Source organism: Falco naumanni, chromosome 3, assembly GCF_017639655.2.
Source record: "Falco naumanni isolate bFalNau1 chromosome 3, bFalNau1.pat, whole genome shotgun sequence".
Classification (NCBI taxonomy): domain Eukaryota; kingdom Metazoa; phylum Chordata; class Aves; order Falconiformes; family Falconidae; genus Falco; species Falco naumanni.
In genome coordinates, this window is record NC_054056.1 from 41,268,514 (window position 1) to 41,282,267 (window position 13,754).

The window sequence follows — 13,754 nt, forward strand, 5'->3', positions numbered from 1 at the left end:
TTCTGAAATGGTGTTCACTGTTTATTGAACTCTTTCCTTGTTATTACAATATCATGGTTAACACTGCTCATGAATCCTGAGGACTATGTATCTTTAACAGTTACTTTTTCTCACCAGGTTCCTTCATCCTTTATTATTACAATTCAGCTTTTCAGACAGTGTTACGGTTGATGAGAGAGGTGAATTTTGGATGAGGGCTTTAGAAGTAATTGGACAATGGATTTGGCTTCAATTCAAAGAGTTTAACTTTAAATGTGTACCTCATTCTTTATTAAGTGAATAACACCTATACATAAATGCCTTTCTGAAATGAAGCCTGAATGGCTATAGCTGTGAAGCTTTCTCTTTGAGCAAGGAATAATGTTGCAAAGTCTCGAGATTCCTTTTAATGGAATCTTCCCAACTATGAAAACAACCATTTTAGGAAATGGTTTATCTAGAAAAAAGCAAGAAACAACATGGAGAAAAATACTTTCCTAACTCTAAAATCTAAGCTTTGCTAGGAAGAAGAAAGCCAGGTAAAATGTTTTGAATATAGTTCCACAGGGGTTTTGGGGAAAGCAGAAATAATGAGGAATTAAACTTGTAGGGACTAGACTCTGGCCCCTAACTGTCCTACATAGATTAAAGAGAATGATGGTGTATTATCTCATTTCCAAGTAGCTACTGTGTTAACAATGTCTTTGCGTGATGAGAAAAAGATGGAAGAAACTAGCAAAGAAACTTCATTGTCTTCCTATTTTCGTATACACAGAGCAACAGCTAGTTATGAGGTACTTAGAAACTGGAGTCTTGGGTCACTCACTGCCACTGCTAATGAATCAGCATCAAAATGTAAGTCATTTATTCTAAGGGAAAGGAAGAAAAAGCATAACGGCTTGGAATAACTGAAGTGCATATGTCAGGAAGACTACTAAAGGAAAACATATAATGTATTATCTGAATAATCTACACGTTTGCAGAAAAGTCAGCTTTGCTGAAGATATTAAAAGAGATGAAGGTTAACCAAAGACAACTGAGTGATTACTGTCTCACATTTGTTCTTCTTTTAAATAAGGTCACCTTTTTCTGGATTATGTTTTAGTCTTCTTTTTAATATTCAGGTTTTCTTTCTTTTTTTTCATTTTTGCAGATTTTGTTCTATTATAACTGAAATTAATGTTTTCATTTATTTTGATAAATAAACTGAATATACTGAATAGCTGTTTTGCTAATAAGTATCATTAGTCATGATGCTGGTAGACACTACGTTCTGGAGATTCCAGTCTGGGACATAATGGGATTATCTATTATGGGATGTTTTTATTGCTGCTGCTATTACTGCTATGATATTTAACTTTATTTCAAAGTATGTCTATGGGTTTCTACTTTGGCATCTTTTTATATCAAAATGTCATCTCTGCTGTCATCTGGGGAAACTGAAAATCAGTACAAAATTGCATAAATAATCCTTTTTGAAATCAGCTGCTTTTCATCAGCCAAATCCCAAGCATGTTTAGAAAGGCTTTTGAAAGAATCAGTGCTCAAAGAAAAAGACATTTTATGGAAAAGAAGAAAAAGCATGCTGTTCGTTGTATTAACATCCTTAAACGAAGTTTTTCATTTATATTTTAAACAGTCCCAAAATGGAGCAAGTAGGAATCTGTAGACTTTTCAGGATTTCTTTTTCTCTGGAACATAATGCAGAGCTCAGTGCTATATATAAATTTTACACTTTTGAAACTTGGATTAAATGAAAGAGTGAATTTTGTAAATAATTTACAAAGTTAAAGCTATCCAGAACTTCTCATTTCAGTAGAGAAATGTAAATAAATGTCTAATGCTAGAAAGGCAGGTTAATTTAACATGTGATTTTTGTCTCTTGTAATGTTTCCTTTTACTGTAATACTTACCACATAGCAGAGCAGTCAAAGTTCACTAGGAGCCATTTGTGAGGATTAAAGTTAAATGAATCTGCAAACTGAGAATGGATAAATAAAAACCAGAATTACTAAAGAGAAAAGGATCCATGTGCTAATGATACAACTTTGTCACATTGTCTGAGTACACCTTACTTTGTAACTACAAATTAATTCCTGAATTTGGTCTTTACAGATAATGATCATGCTAATGCCACCTTATTTAACTATTGTAGTTAGTTCTTCATTTATTTTTGAGATGGAACTCATGTTAGGTGTGCAGCTAGGCTTTTGATATTATCAACATTTTTAGCATTTGCTAACAGTTATACTTTATAGTATATACTACATGTGTTACGGAAAAGTATGTATCTCAGTGTAACTAAAAAACCCTGCAGTTTTAGGAATCAGGAACATTCACTGTGGTTCATTTCCCAGTTTCCAATAACAATTCACTAAGCTTTCTATTTCCAGGAATATTAAATATACACACATAATTCATATATAGAGAGAAATCATATATTTAGTTCAGAATCTGTGTATCACATTCATTCATAAAATTACCCAGGAAATTACATTTTTTTTTACTATCAGAGTATTTTCTTTTAGTGAAAGTAATTTTTTTCATCTAAGTCAAAAGAAAAACCAACACAGAATAAGCATTCACAATACATGTTTATATAAATCATGTAACAGCCCATTTTACATGACATATGTTTAGGTGTGGCACCAGAGGAAACCCAGGGAGGTAAGATGGACATTGTCTGGGAAAGGCTTCATCCATGTTTTGTGTTTTAACAAAGGCAGAAGCCATCAGCCTTAAAAAAGAGAGATGGGGGCCTGGCCGCACCAGGATCTGACTATTCCATATAGAACCTTCCTACTATTATTTGCTTCTCATAACCTTCCCTGTCACTTGTAAACAATTAACAATTGCCCTAATAAGATTATCTGTCTGTCTGTCTATGTGTCTATACATCCACCTAGCTATCTCCCTGTAATATGTAAGGTAGGAAGCCTATTCATGCTTGTTCAATATTTACTCTTACAACAAATGCTGGCCCAGACAAGGGATGCTGTTTCATTTCCTTCAGGAACCAATAACAATAATTTAAAAAATATTCCCCCACAGGAAATTACAACAAGCTTCATTTGCTGATAAAAAAGAGACAGAAAGAAATGCTTTATTTGTGATGGGTTTTCCCCTCCTCTTCTTCATTAGTCACTAACTATCAGAGCTGTGTTTAAACTTCAGGCTTTACCAAACAGTAATATTTTCTCTGCTGATGTGGAAGACAAGGACTTATCTGACTGTCTGAGGGGAGCAGCAGGAAATTGAAGTATTCTTATCTAAGCAACTCAACGCCAAGTAGCTCAGCGAGGAGGCAGGAAAGGAACAAGAGTGCTGTGGGGAGAATGTTTCATTTAGCTCTCTCTGTTATTAAACCCTGCCTGTTTGAGATACAGCTACTGGCTGTATCCTATATGACTAAGGATGCAAGCAAAAAATCCGACATAATGAGCTAATTAATTTTTTTTTTCCTTTTTGTGTAATGTAGAATTAGGAAGTTATAAACATGCCTTTTTGGATGTTCAGGGAAACGTTCCTCTTTTCTATTTTCTAAAACACTTTGTTGATTCACTATCATTTGCTATCCTGAATGACAAACTTTTATATACTGTGGTTACCTGCATACTCCCAGAATAAACCAGTAAAAATTATATAAGCATAAGAAATGTAACAGAATATACAAGAATTTGTAGTGCAAACTGAGGTGCAGCGTACTCAGAGATTCTAGAAGAATCATTACTTTTGGATGCATAAGAAACAGACAAATTCTGTGGAAGAGCTAGGTTTTAGCAGGTTGCTAGAGAAGAAACACTCCATTTACCTCCACTCCGTTCAAAAGATGCCTGAATTCAGGGCAGATGAATGCACTCCCAGCGTAGGCTGCATCAATATGCATCCAGATATTTTCCTTATTACCTAAAAAAGAAAAAGTAATCGAAGGGGAAATAAATTAAAAAGCAGATTAAAAAGCTGTGTTAATTTGCATGAAACCCAGTGCCTATGAGATTTTTCTTTGATGCTATTATTTTCTGAATTTAAAATTAAATTAAGAGATTAAATGTTTCTACCACCTGGGTTTCTGTTAATACATAAAGATGTATACATAACATATTCTTCCTCCCCACTTCTACTAGAATACAGTCCTTACATGTCTAGCTTTATCTTACTAATATTAAGCAACATAAAATAGTTAATTAATTATGTAATTTACTATCCACACTCTGCTACATTTCACCTGCATTAATGCACACGGTAACAATTCTGGTCTATGAGTTGAAGCCCACATAACATCTTTACACTGGTCAGCAAATAATTCTGATGGGTATTTCCACATACAGAGGTATATTCATTCAGATCTGCAATTGGGCTCCAGGTTCAAGCTGGAATTAGCATTCTTGTGAACTACATTCTCTTTTAGCATAAATGTCTTAAAAAAGCTAATAAAATATTATTCATAACATCCACAACTCAGGTTTACTTGAAAACATGTTCAAAGTTCAACTGATTATTTATTTTTAAATATACTTGGTTTGGACATTGCCTTTATTTCAAAGGACTACTGCTCGTGTATATTAAGAAGACAATTGACCTGCATGCATAAAAGCTAACATGAGACTTATGATCCGAGTAGTGTGTAATCCTTCTGCTGGTCTCTGCTGCACAAGCAGAAATTCATTGAGAGCAACTGGTGAAACACACATGATTAGTTGTTATACCTGAAAGTGTAGGTGTCACTATTTTATTAGGTCAGGTCTATAGGAATAATATGAACAGCAAAATAATCTCTAGCTGCTAAGCAAACTGCTAGAAACCTTTTTAGAAAGGAGGACTGGGAGAAACTGAGTCTCTGGCGCTTGTGCTGAAGGGAAGGAAACCTCACAGACAAGTCCCCACCATACAAACTCCAAATGTTTAGGCCTCATCTGAATAAATTAACAGAACATCAAATCTAGCTGTGTTTCTATGAGGCTGCCTCCAATTGCTTATAGCTATACACTTCCTGTTCTAAATGTACTCTTGAATATATATGGTGCCCTTCCATTGCATTTTCATCAGCCAGCAAGTATGTGCTTTTGACCAAGCCTTGGTGCAGATCAAAGCTTGACACAGCAAAACACAACACAGAAATACTTATGAAGAGTCCGTGACTCGATCACTGTATTAAACACCCTGGCATTTGTCCCATTTTCTTGCAAGAGGAAGGAAAACGGGGAGGGAAAATACATGTGGATTTTTGGTGCACATATCACTGCTTTCTGTAGTCATTAGAACCACACAGAAATAAAACACTCAATGCAGAGGAGAATTAGTGTTCAGCTTTTCCCTGATCTTCACCATTGCTCTAGATGTGCTTGCAGGTAGAAAGACATGAAGAAAAATTTTACAACCTGAAGAACTTAGAGCAATTTTTAACTGACAGTGTTCCAAAATTTGCCCCACTAAAACCCTTGAGGCAATGTCCTCTGCACTCTTTAGACTTGCTGCTTGACCTAATATTAGAAAGAAAACTGAAGGTCTCATCTATAAGTAGCCTTATTGAATTTGGACACTGACGCTGCACAATGCCCTGGAAATGACTCAGTGTGACTTAAACTGGTATCTGCAGCTTTAGAAAGTAGCAGCAAAGACTTACAAATAGGACCCAGTTCTAACAGTTTGTCGAAGGAGCAGCAAGGTGTCGTTCCAAGTGTTGCACAGAACTGCAGAGCCAAAAAAACAAAGGCAAAAAAATTTGTTACAGCAAAGAAAATTACCAAATGAAAAAAACTGTGCAAAAGCAACAATGAACAGAGAGGATAGATAATATAGGGGGGAAATAAATTTATTTTAGTCAATACCTATCCTTCAGTGGAACTTTTGGGAATCTAGGTTGATTTTTTTCAAAGCTCCTATAAGCATCCATTGAAACAAATTCATAAAATCAAATGTTAATATAAAATTGACTGATAAGTAATGTAATTTAGTCACAGTATTATATTAATGGTATATTTTCTATGTGTTCCATATGCTTTTTATGTGGTCCAGTACTAACTTCCCATGTGAAAACGTCATCAAAATGATTTGCAGTTTATGGTATATAAGCAAGCTCTGAACTTGAACAGCTTTAAGGTTCTGGAATTCCTGTTGACAGAATGGATCATAAAATGCTACTGCCTGAATTAAAGAGCCACAGCTCTGGAACCGAGATTTGAAACTGATTTGTGCTCAATGGGTCTGCAGTCTGGGACCTGTTCACTAGTAGCATATGTTCACTATTAGGTTTGCAAGATATTTTTCCAGAGAAACTTTTTCTTCCAAATTAATTCTAACGTACTGGAACTGTTTTTCCTTCATTCTGTTAATGCCTCATTTAATGTGTCCTGCTGTATGACCAGTGGGCCAAAAGCAGAGGCAACATAAATGCTGAATTTTCACAGCAGAAAGAGAATATAACTAGGTGAAAATGAGCTATGGTAATTTACTGGGAATATGCAGGCAGAATTATAACCCAAAAGAACAGCAATCAAGTGCATATAAACTGACATTATTTTATTTTTCATTGCTACATTTGTTTTAAACACCTTGTCTCATTTTTACAAGCATTGATGAAGGCTAGGTCTGGGTTTTGCCTTCTATTGGATTTTTATATAATAAAAGACATTATAGTTTAAATAGGCAAATAAAGTATGCCGGTTTAGTTAAAGTATTGAAGTACAAAGGAATTAGATCATTTATCTGAGGTCACACACAAATTATAGTACAGCCAGGCGATGACTATAAATATGTCAAATCCAGAATTTGGGGGGGGTATTTTTGTACTTCTGGTTACTTTTTCTGCCAAGTACACTGTCAATGCACTATCTTTTGTTTTCACTGCTTTTCCCTATGCATCTGCAACTAGCCACATTTTTCTGGTGTCTGTGTGTGTGCACACCCCACAGTGAATTCATGACAAGACCAATAAGAAGACAAAGGAACACCTAGGTGATACCTGTCCATTCACTAGACCTTTCAAGAAAACATACTGTCATAGCAAAACATAGATACAATTATATATTAAAACTCCACACAGTACATTTTTGCCTCACAGCTCTGTAATGAGTAGTTACACAGGGCCTTTGGGTTCACTGTTCTCCCTTGTAGCAAGAGTGATACCATCAGGAAATGTTTCCCCAGTGGTTCCTTTACTGCATTGGACTTCCCTAGCTCATCCAACGTGCCAAGTAATAGCTCCTGTTTCTTAAGTGTCTGTGTAGTTTGTCCAGTACAGTAGGTCTTCCTGTCACACTAGGGAACATCTCACTGGAGAGCAGCATGCACTGTTGTCATTGCTGCTTTAGCTGTGGAACTGCTGCAGGATGGGTACACATTGCAGGTGCCCAGCTGAGATGTGCAGCTGGTGGCTTGAGTGTGTGGGATGGGTGGACTTTTAGCCTGTTCTGTTACAGTCATCATGACGTGAGTAAGCACTTCTTGTGTCGAAGGACTTTTCCCACATTGATATTATTACCTGATATGACTTTACCTGCTGTCAGCTTTTAGTCTCTCTCTAGAACAACAAGCTTTCTACTTCTGAGAAAAATAATTTCATGTTATTATGCCAGTAGCAAATCCTTTGCCAAAATCCTACAATCTGTTTTAGCCTAATACCATGTTTCACTTGCCAAGTGTATGCTCTTTTCTATTCTTCTAGCTTGGGCATTCACTTTCTGTCTTTCCTGCATTTCACTGATATCTCATTAATTCTAGGAGTTCTCATTACTCAAAAGTTTTACAATGCCAGCTTTTTCAGGAGGGACTTTTTTCCTTCTTTTTTAAAGGGTGTTACACATTTGCACTAAGTGTTTCTGCTTTAATTAAACAGACTGCTTGATAGCTACCATTATTTTACCCTTTTATTTGTTCCCTTGAACACTCAGCCTGATTCATAAATTGCCACCTGTTTTCAAGCTAGATATTTTATTGACTTTTAACTTCTACCAGCTATTGGATATTGGAGACCTTTACGAATCATTTACAGTCACATCTTGAAGCAAGTCTTGTACACATCTCAGGACTAAGAGATGTGCCTCTGGGCATTCCCTAACTAGTCCTCCCAATAACTTCTCATGAAGTTTTAACATGGTTTGTTGGGTTTTTTTTGCTTTTCACATTTCCCATAAAGCTTTCTTCTTCTTCTTCCTCTTCTTCTTTTCATTCTATGAAATAAAGTGGCAACAGCACACTAAAAAGGACTGGTATCTTGGAAAAAATAATCTGGCTATGAGACAAAAAATTGGATAAATATGATGGGATTTTCATTTGCAAGTTCCAGGCTTTTAGAGAATTCATGCAAAGTGAGAGATGGTTTTTGTACTACTTATTAAACTAGATTTCTCAAAATATCTAGGAAATCCTAACACTAACACAAACATCCAGTAAAAAGGGCAGGTGGACATGTATTCAAAAAGCCATACATTTAAAATTACACATCCCAACAATATTGAACTAATCCAATAATCTATTGCTAGAGAGATAAAAACCTCTCTTTTAAGTACACTTTTTAACATTTCTTTATTATTTGAACATCTATACTATATCATATACCATCTCATATCTATATGATATATATACTATACTATATCATATATAACATTTCATTATTATTTTAATATCTATACTATATCATATACCTCAGAGATATTTTAAATTGTTGTAGGGAGCTGAATTTTTCTGTTTAATGGAAAGTACTCAGATAGTACTCAATTCATATGAATTTATGTACACTCTTAGAGGAAGTCGTATCTTACCTTTATATAGGGAAGACCTGATTAAATGTAGCCATATAAACCCCTGACAACATTTTACCCCTGACAGCACACGTTCCCCCAACCTCACAATTACAGCACTATTAATAATTATAATCATGTTTCATTGCATTGCACCAATAAAAAATCTTGGCTATGAGAAAAGTTATTATTAAAATAAGAAAGGGAAAATTCAGTATTCTTTCCACATCAAGCTGCTAAGAACCTGAGTTTGAAACAAATACAGTTCTGAAAATGAGAAGTACGTTGAAAATATTGTTAACAAAATTTTGTAGCTCACACTTTTTTCCCTCAAAATAATCTAATGTTCTCTATACAGGCCCTTCCCATATTCCTGAGACACATAAGAAGAACAGAATAATTATAGTGCCTTAAGGTATGTTCATGACTTCTCTGGAAGTTTAATCATCCTTTGAGAGAGGTTGTTTCAAAAAGATTGCAGGATTTTTTTCTTAAAAATGGAATACGTTTGCTCCCTTTTTTTACTAAAAGGGCATGCATGTATTGAGTGAAAATAGATTTATTACATTATTGTCTACCTAAGATGTTCCCACAATCAGGAGAAAACTGCATTTAATCTTTGGTTGAACTATAGATCTACAAATTGGGTCACAAGAAATGGAGGATACCGTGATGAAAATTTAAGTTTTTCTATATACATAAAGTATAGGGGTTAACCCATTGGATTGGAAAATATCCAAATAAAGAGGGCACTATAGACCTAGCTCTGCTTTTATATATATATTTTTATGATAATATGGTGTGGACTTTCTGACAAGATTAGAATGTAATTACCTTGGCTAGTCAAGCAATTCAAATAATGATGGAGATTTCACAACAGGAAGTTCCACATTATTGTTATTAGTGTTGTACTGCAGTTAAAGTACTGTCTAATCAGGATAAGGAGTATATTGCTTCAATGAAAGATTCAAACATATGCTTAGTTATTTAAATAATGGCTTATTCTGTAAAGTATACCTCAGTTTCTAAAATAATTTTGTTGTCCTCTCTGCAGGTGTCTAAACCTCAAAGCTCCTTGTTTTAATTCTCAGAAACCACTTACATTGACAGCATCTGCTCTTGTCAGGACTCTCATTACCCTGCCTCAGTACTACACAATGAATCTAACTCAATTTGTAACCTGTATAACATGGGCAAAATCACATTTGTGCAAAGGGCGGGGGACAGGCTGCATCACAGAAATGGGACTGATGGCTCAGTATAGCCTGCAGGCCTTGTCCTTTTCAGGTTGTGCACTTCAAATTTGACTCAGCCTGGTTTCAGATACAAAGCAGCTAAAATGGTTGCATCAGTCATCTCTTGTATTGCTTTCCTGAAATCAAGAGCTATGTCAGGAAACATACCTGAATCTTTACGATGCCTGAGAGCAATGACGCTCAGTCTTTTCAACTGGAAGACCTCCTACAGCTTTTGAAAAAGATGTGGGTCTATTCTGCAGTTTCACCATCAAAGCTTTTCATTTGCAATAAACTACAATGAGGCAGAATTTTCAATGTTCTCTTACTGTTTTTATCTTCTATTCAGTTTTTTTGACAGCTTGCACTCATGAGAATGTCTGTGGCTTGAAGAAAACTGCAAGTTTACTAAACCACCATTCAGTATTTTACAAAACAGCAGTCATTCGCAAACTGTGGGTTAAAGAACATCACCCTATACATCTGTACATGTCTTGAGAATGCTTCTTCCAAATGGAAATCTGTGGTGAGCATCTACGTGTTAACTTCTACTGAAAAGATGGCTTCTCTGTCAGTCTAATTCTGATTTACTGTTTCCCGAGTGAGTCTGGATACAAACAGCCTGCTTCTTAATATCCTGCAGATCATCATTCAGAAGAGTCATTTCAGCTAGAATCAGAGATATTTCACGCTGCACCTTTGCCTTTGTTCAGCAGCAAGGCAATCATGTTATAGCAGCTTTATACTGGATGAGGTTGTTGAAGTACTATATATATGCCAGCTGCAATATATCATGTTGATTTATGAAAGACAGCATAAAGCTCACAGGCCACTTACACACACTCAAGTGAACTAGGCTTGAGTGCAGCGGACCCTATGTCTGGATTTAGCAGTGCTTAACTTAGTGGTCTCCACGTTTGAGCATCCTTGTCAACATTCATCCAACATAGAGGCACATTTGAAGCTGGAAGCACAGGGCCCAGCTGAGAAAGGCATTTATGCCTGTGCTTAACCACTGGTTAGAGTTTATAATTAATGAAATGGACATGACTTCAGCACGTGCTTTAAAGCTCCCCCTTAACTGGTGGCCAGATGAAGGGCTGCTTATCAGTCACAGCTGGAAATTGCTCCTCTATAAATTGTGGCAACTTTAGTGCCCAACCCCTGACACGGTTAAATGCTTTGTTTGCACAGTCTGCTTGCTTTATTACATAAAAATATCTCTGTGTTCAGTTTCTGCAAAAGTATTTTGAGAGGCAAATTAACACAAATTAATTTTTCAAAAAAAAAGGAAACAAAAGGAGAGGTCTGGGTAGACTAATTGTCGATAGCCTTCAATGAACAAAATTATATACATACTACTAGTGCTAAAAGATACTGATGGTGGATAGGAAATCAAAAACTCATTTTAAAGACAATGCCTCTCCCCCAAAAAGGCTGACTGCCAAATCCTATGTGTGTGAAAAGCAAACCTATAATTAGCAGATTGCTATAATGAGAGAACCTGTTCACATCAAGCAAATGTGCCCCTAATTCTCCACTCACCTCTACAAGCAAAGCACTTCTATCAAGTTCAGTATAACGAGTCGTCATTTATTCATTAAATATAGAGGAGAATCATGCCTATAAGGCATTGTAATTTGCTTGTATTTTCTTTTTAATTCCCTACAAAACTTTTTTTCTTTTCCTTACAATAGCAACTGCATCAGCTTAGATGCAACGAAGATGTCTTCATTAGGAATGATCTCTCTGCTGTCACAAGTCTCTTCAGGCAGAATTTCCTCTGTTAAACTTGTTGCTTTGATGTTGAGTCACTATCCTTAGTGAACGATCAGTGAATACAGGGAGACAAGGAAAAAAGTGGCATAAGGTGTTTTCTTGTCAATGTGCATATCTTTGTCACCAGAACAAAATAAAATAGCACCAAATTACTCAAGAACAAAAGAAATTGAAAGGCTTTTGAAATCTGCAAGCCAGGAAGGGGAGGACTAATACAGTGCATGGACTGCTGCTCAGCACAACAGAGAATTAACACACCTTTTGAGTTAAGAGGCCAACCATAAGGCTAATGAGACCTAGTTTAATCTAAGCTGACATGTTTTATGTATACAAATAAATGGAAGACCTGGTACAGGCCATATTCACTCAGACTGAGCCTTTGCTGTCTTTGAAAGCTTGTTTTGCACAGCTAAGCAAACAGAGGAAGAAAAACAACAGTTAAATCACCCTTTGTAAAAGTGTCACTGAATACATAAAACAGAATTTTTTATTTCCTCTTGCTACACATAGAAAAATTAAAAAGGAATTAATATTTATGAGGGGCAAGTTGCACTTTTTTTTGTTAATGGACAAAAGCTGAGGAAAACACATTAACTTTGTAGTTAGTGCATGGAGATGTGATATAGTGCTGTACTTGTAATTGTTTAGTATTTGTAGGGAGAAAAAAAGTAGGATCCTATATAAGATACTATAAGCTGGTACCATACAACAGAGAAATCAAACATGCCTTATGACACATCTCCACTTCAACAGGCGCATCCCACAGAAGTTCATTTTGGAAGCTCTAGAGATGCTTTGCTTCTCAGTCATGGTTGTCTTATAATGGAAAGCAGTTGATGGGATGTGCTTGGTCATCCCAAGGACTCACTAGTTCTAGGCAGGCTAGAAATCAGCAGCATTCTGCACATATGAAAAATACTTTTCACCCTAGCCAGCCTCATACCACATAAAAGCAGACACTAAAGGTTAACAAAAAGAGCAAAAAGATTACATTTTCAGAAGAGCTTTGTGAAATTTAAGCTTCTTTGTCCCATTTGGCCTTATCCGTGACTATAAACAAGCTTAATCTGCTAATTCCTCTGAAAACAGTTCATAGAAATTTAAGTCACATTAGCCCTTTTCAAAATGTTACCTCATGAAAGAAAAGAAAAAAACATCAAGTCAGACACGGCTTTTCTCAAAAACATTCCATTTCTGAAGTTGTCAGTTTCTAAGATAGATGGGGAGTGGGGTGGTGTATGTGTGTTTGTCCAATTTTTCTTCAGCAGAGGCCAGTAAAAACATATTCTTGGGAGCATATTATGCACCTCAACAGATCTATATAGCCAATGGTCTATAGCAAGTTTTGTAGAAACATAATGCTTGGAAATGAGCAAAACATTTTGTTGATGGTGTACAAAAAACCAATGAAGGTTACCTACTCCAAGAAAAAACAAATGGTAAAATCTTGGTTTAACTTGAAATAATAAGACGGTGTTCTGAACTAACAGCAGGGGTAGATCTGATGAATAAGCAAATATCCTTTTCAATCAGGTACTTAGAACCAAACCTTAGAATTTTATCCAATCTAACACTGTTCTGTGTCAAAACCTGGGGGGTTATGAACTTTATCTACTGACACATAAACATTGCTTTTGCTAGACGGCTGTGGAAACAGGAATCTCTGGAAAAGAAAGTGGGCAGATAACAGGAAATTACGATACCTAAAGCTTCCACGGCTGGATTCCCTGTAGCTCACCTGATAAAGGTAAGTCACATGCTCACAGATACCTGTCTAACAATGTCTGATCTTGATGACATTTAGGGTATATTATGAAGGTTCATTTCTTTGCTAAAGTAGAGAGGAGGGGAAACTTGTTTCTTGAAAATACTTAAGTTTGAAATACCATCATTTAATTTATTCCATTTAAATTTGTTTTATGTGTAAGGAAGTTAGAATCTGAAAGATAAAGGTACCTTTTTGAAAGAGGCAGTTCAGTATTCAGGTGTTAGGGGACTATAACACTGCAGGACTACATTTAAC

At 35.9% G+C, this 13,754-nt stretch overlaps 1 protein-coding gene across 3 annotated transcripts in view; it reads right to left on the reverse strand.

Annotated features, from left to right (window-relative positions):
* Positions 1-13,754, reverse strand: part of DDC (dopa decarboxylase) — a 74,424-nt gene that overhangs the window by 21,882 nt on the left and 38,788 nt on the right. For all 3 annotated transcript variants that reach the window (XM_040586466.1, XM_040586468.1, XM_040586467.1), the window contains exons 7-9: positions 5,603-5,669; positions 3,791-3,885; positions 1,893-1,960 (exon numbers count right to left, since the gene is read on the reverse strand). In XM_040586466.1, the coding sequence (XP_040442400.1) occupies positions 1,893-1,960; positions 3,791-3,885; positions 5,603-5,669 (230 nt within the window). The remainder of the gene's footprint in view (positions 1-1,892; positions 1,961-3,790; positions 3,886-5,602; positions 5,670-13,754) is intronic.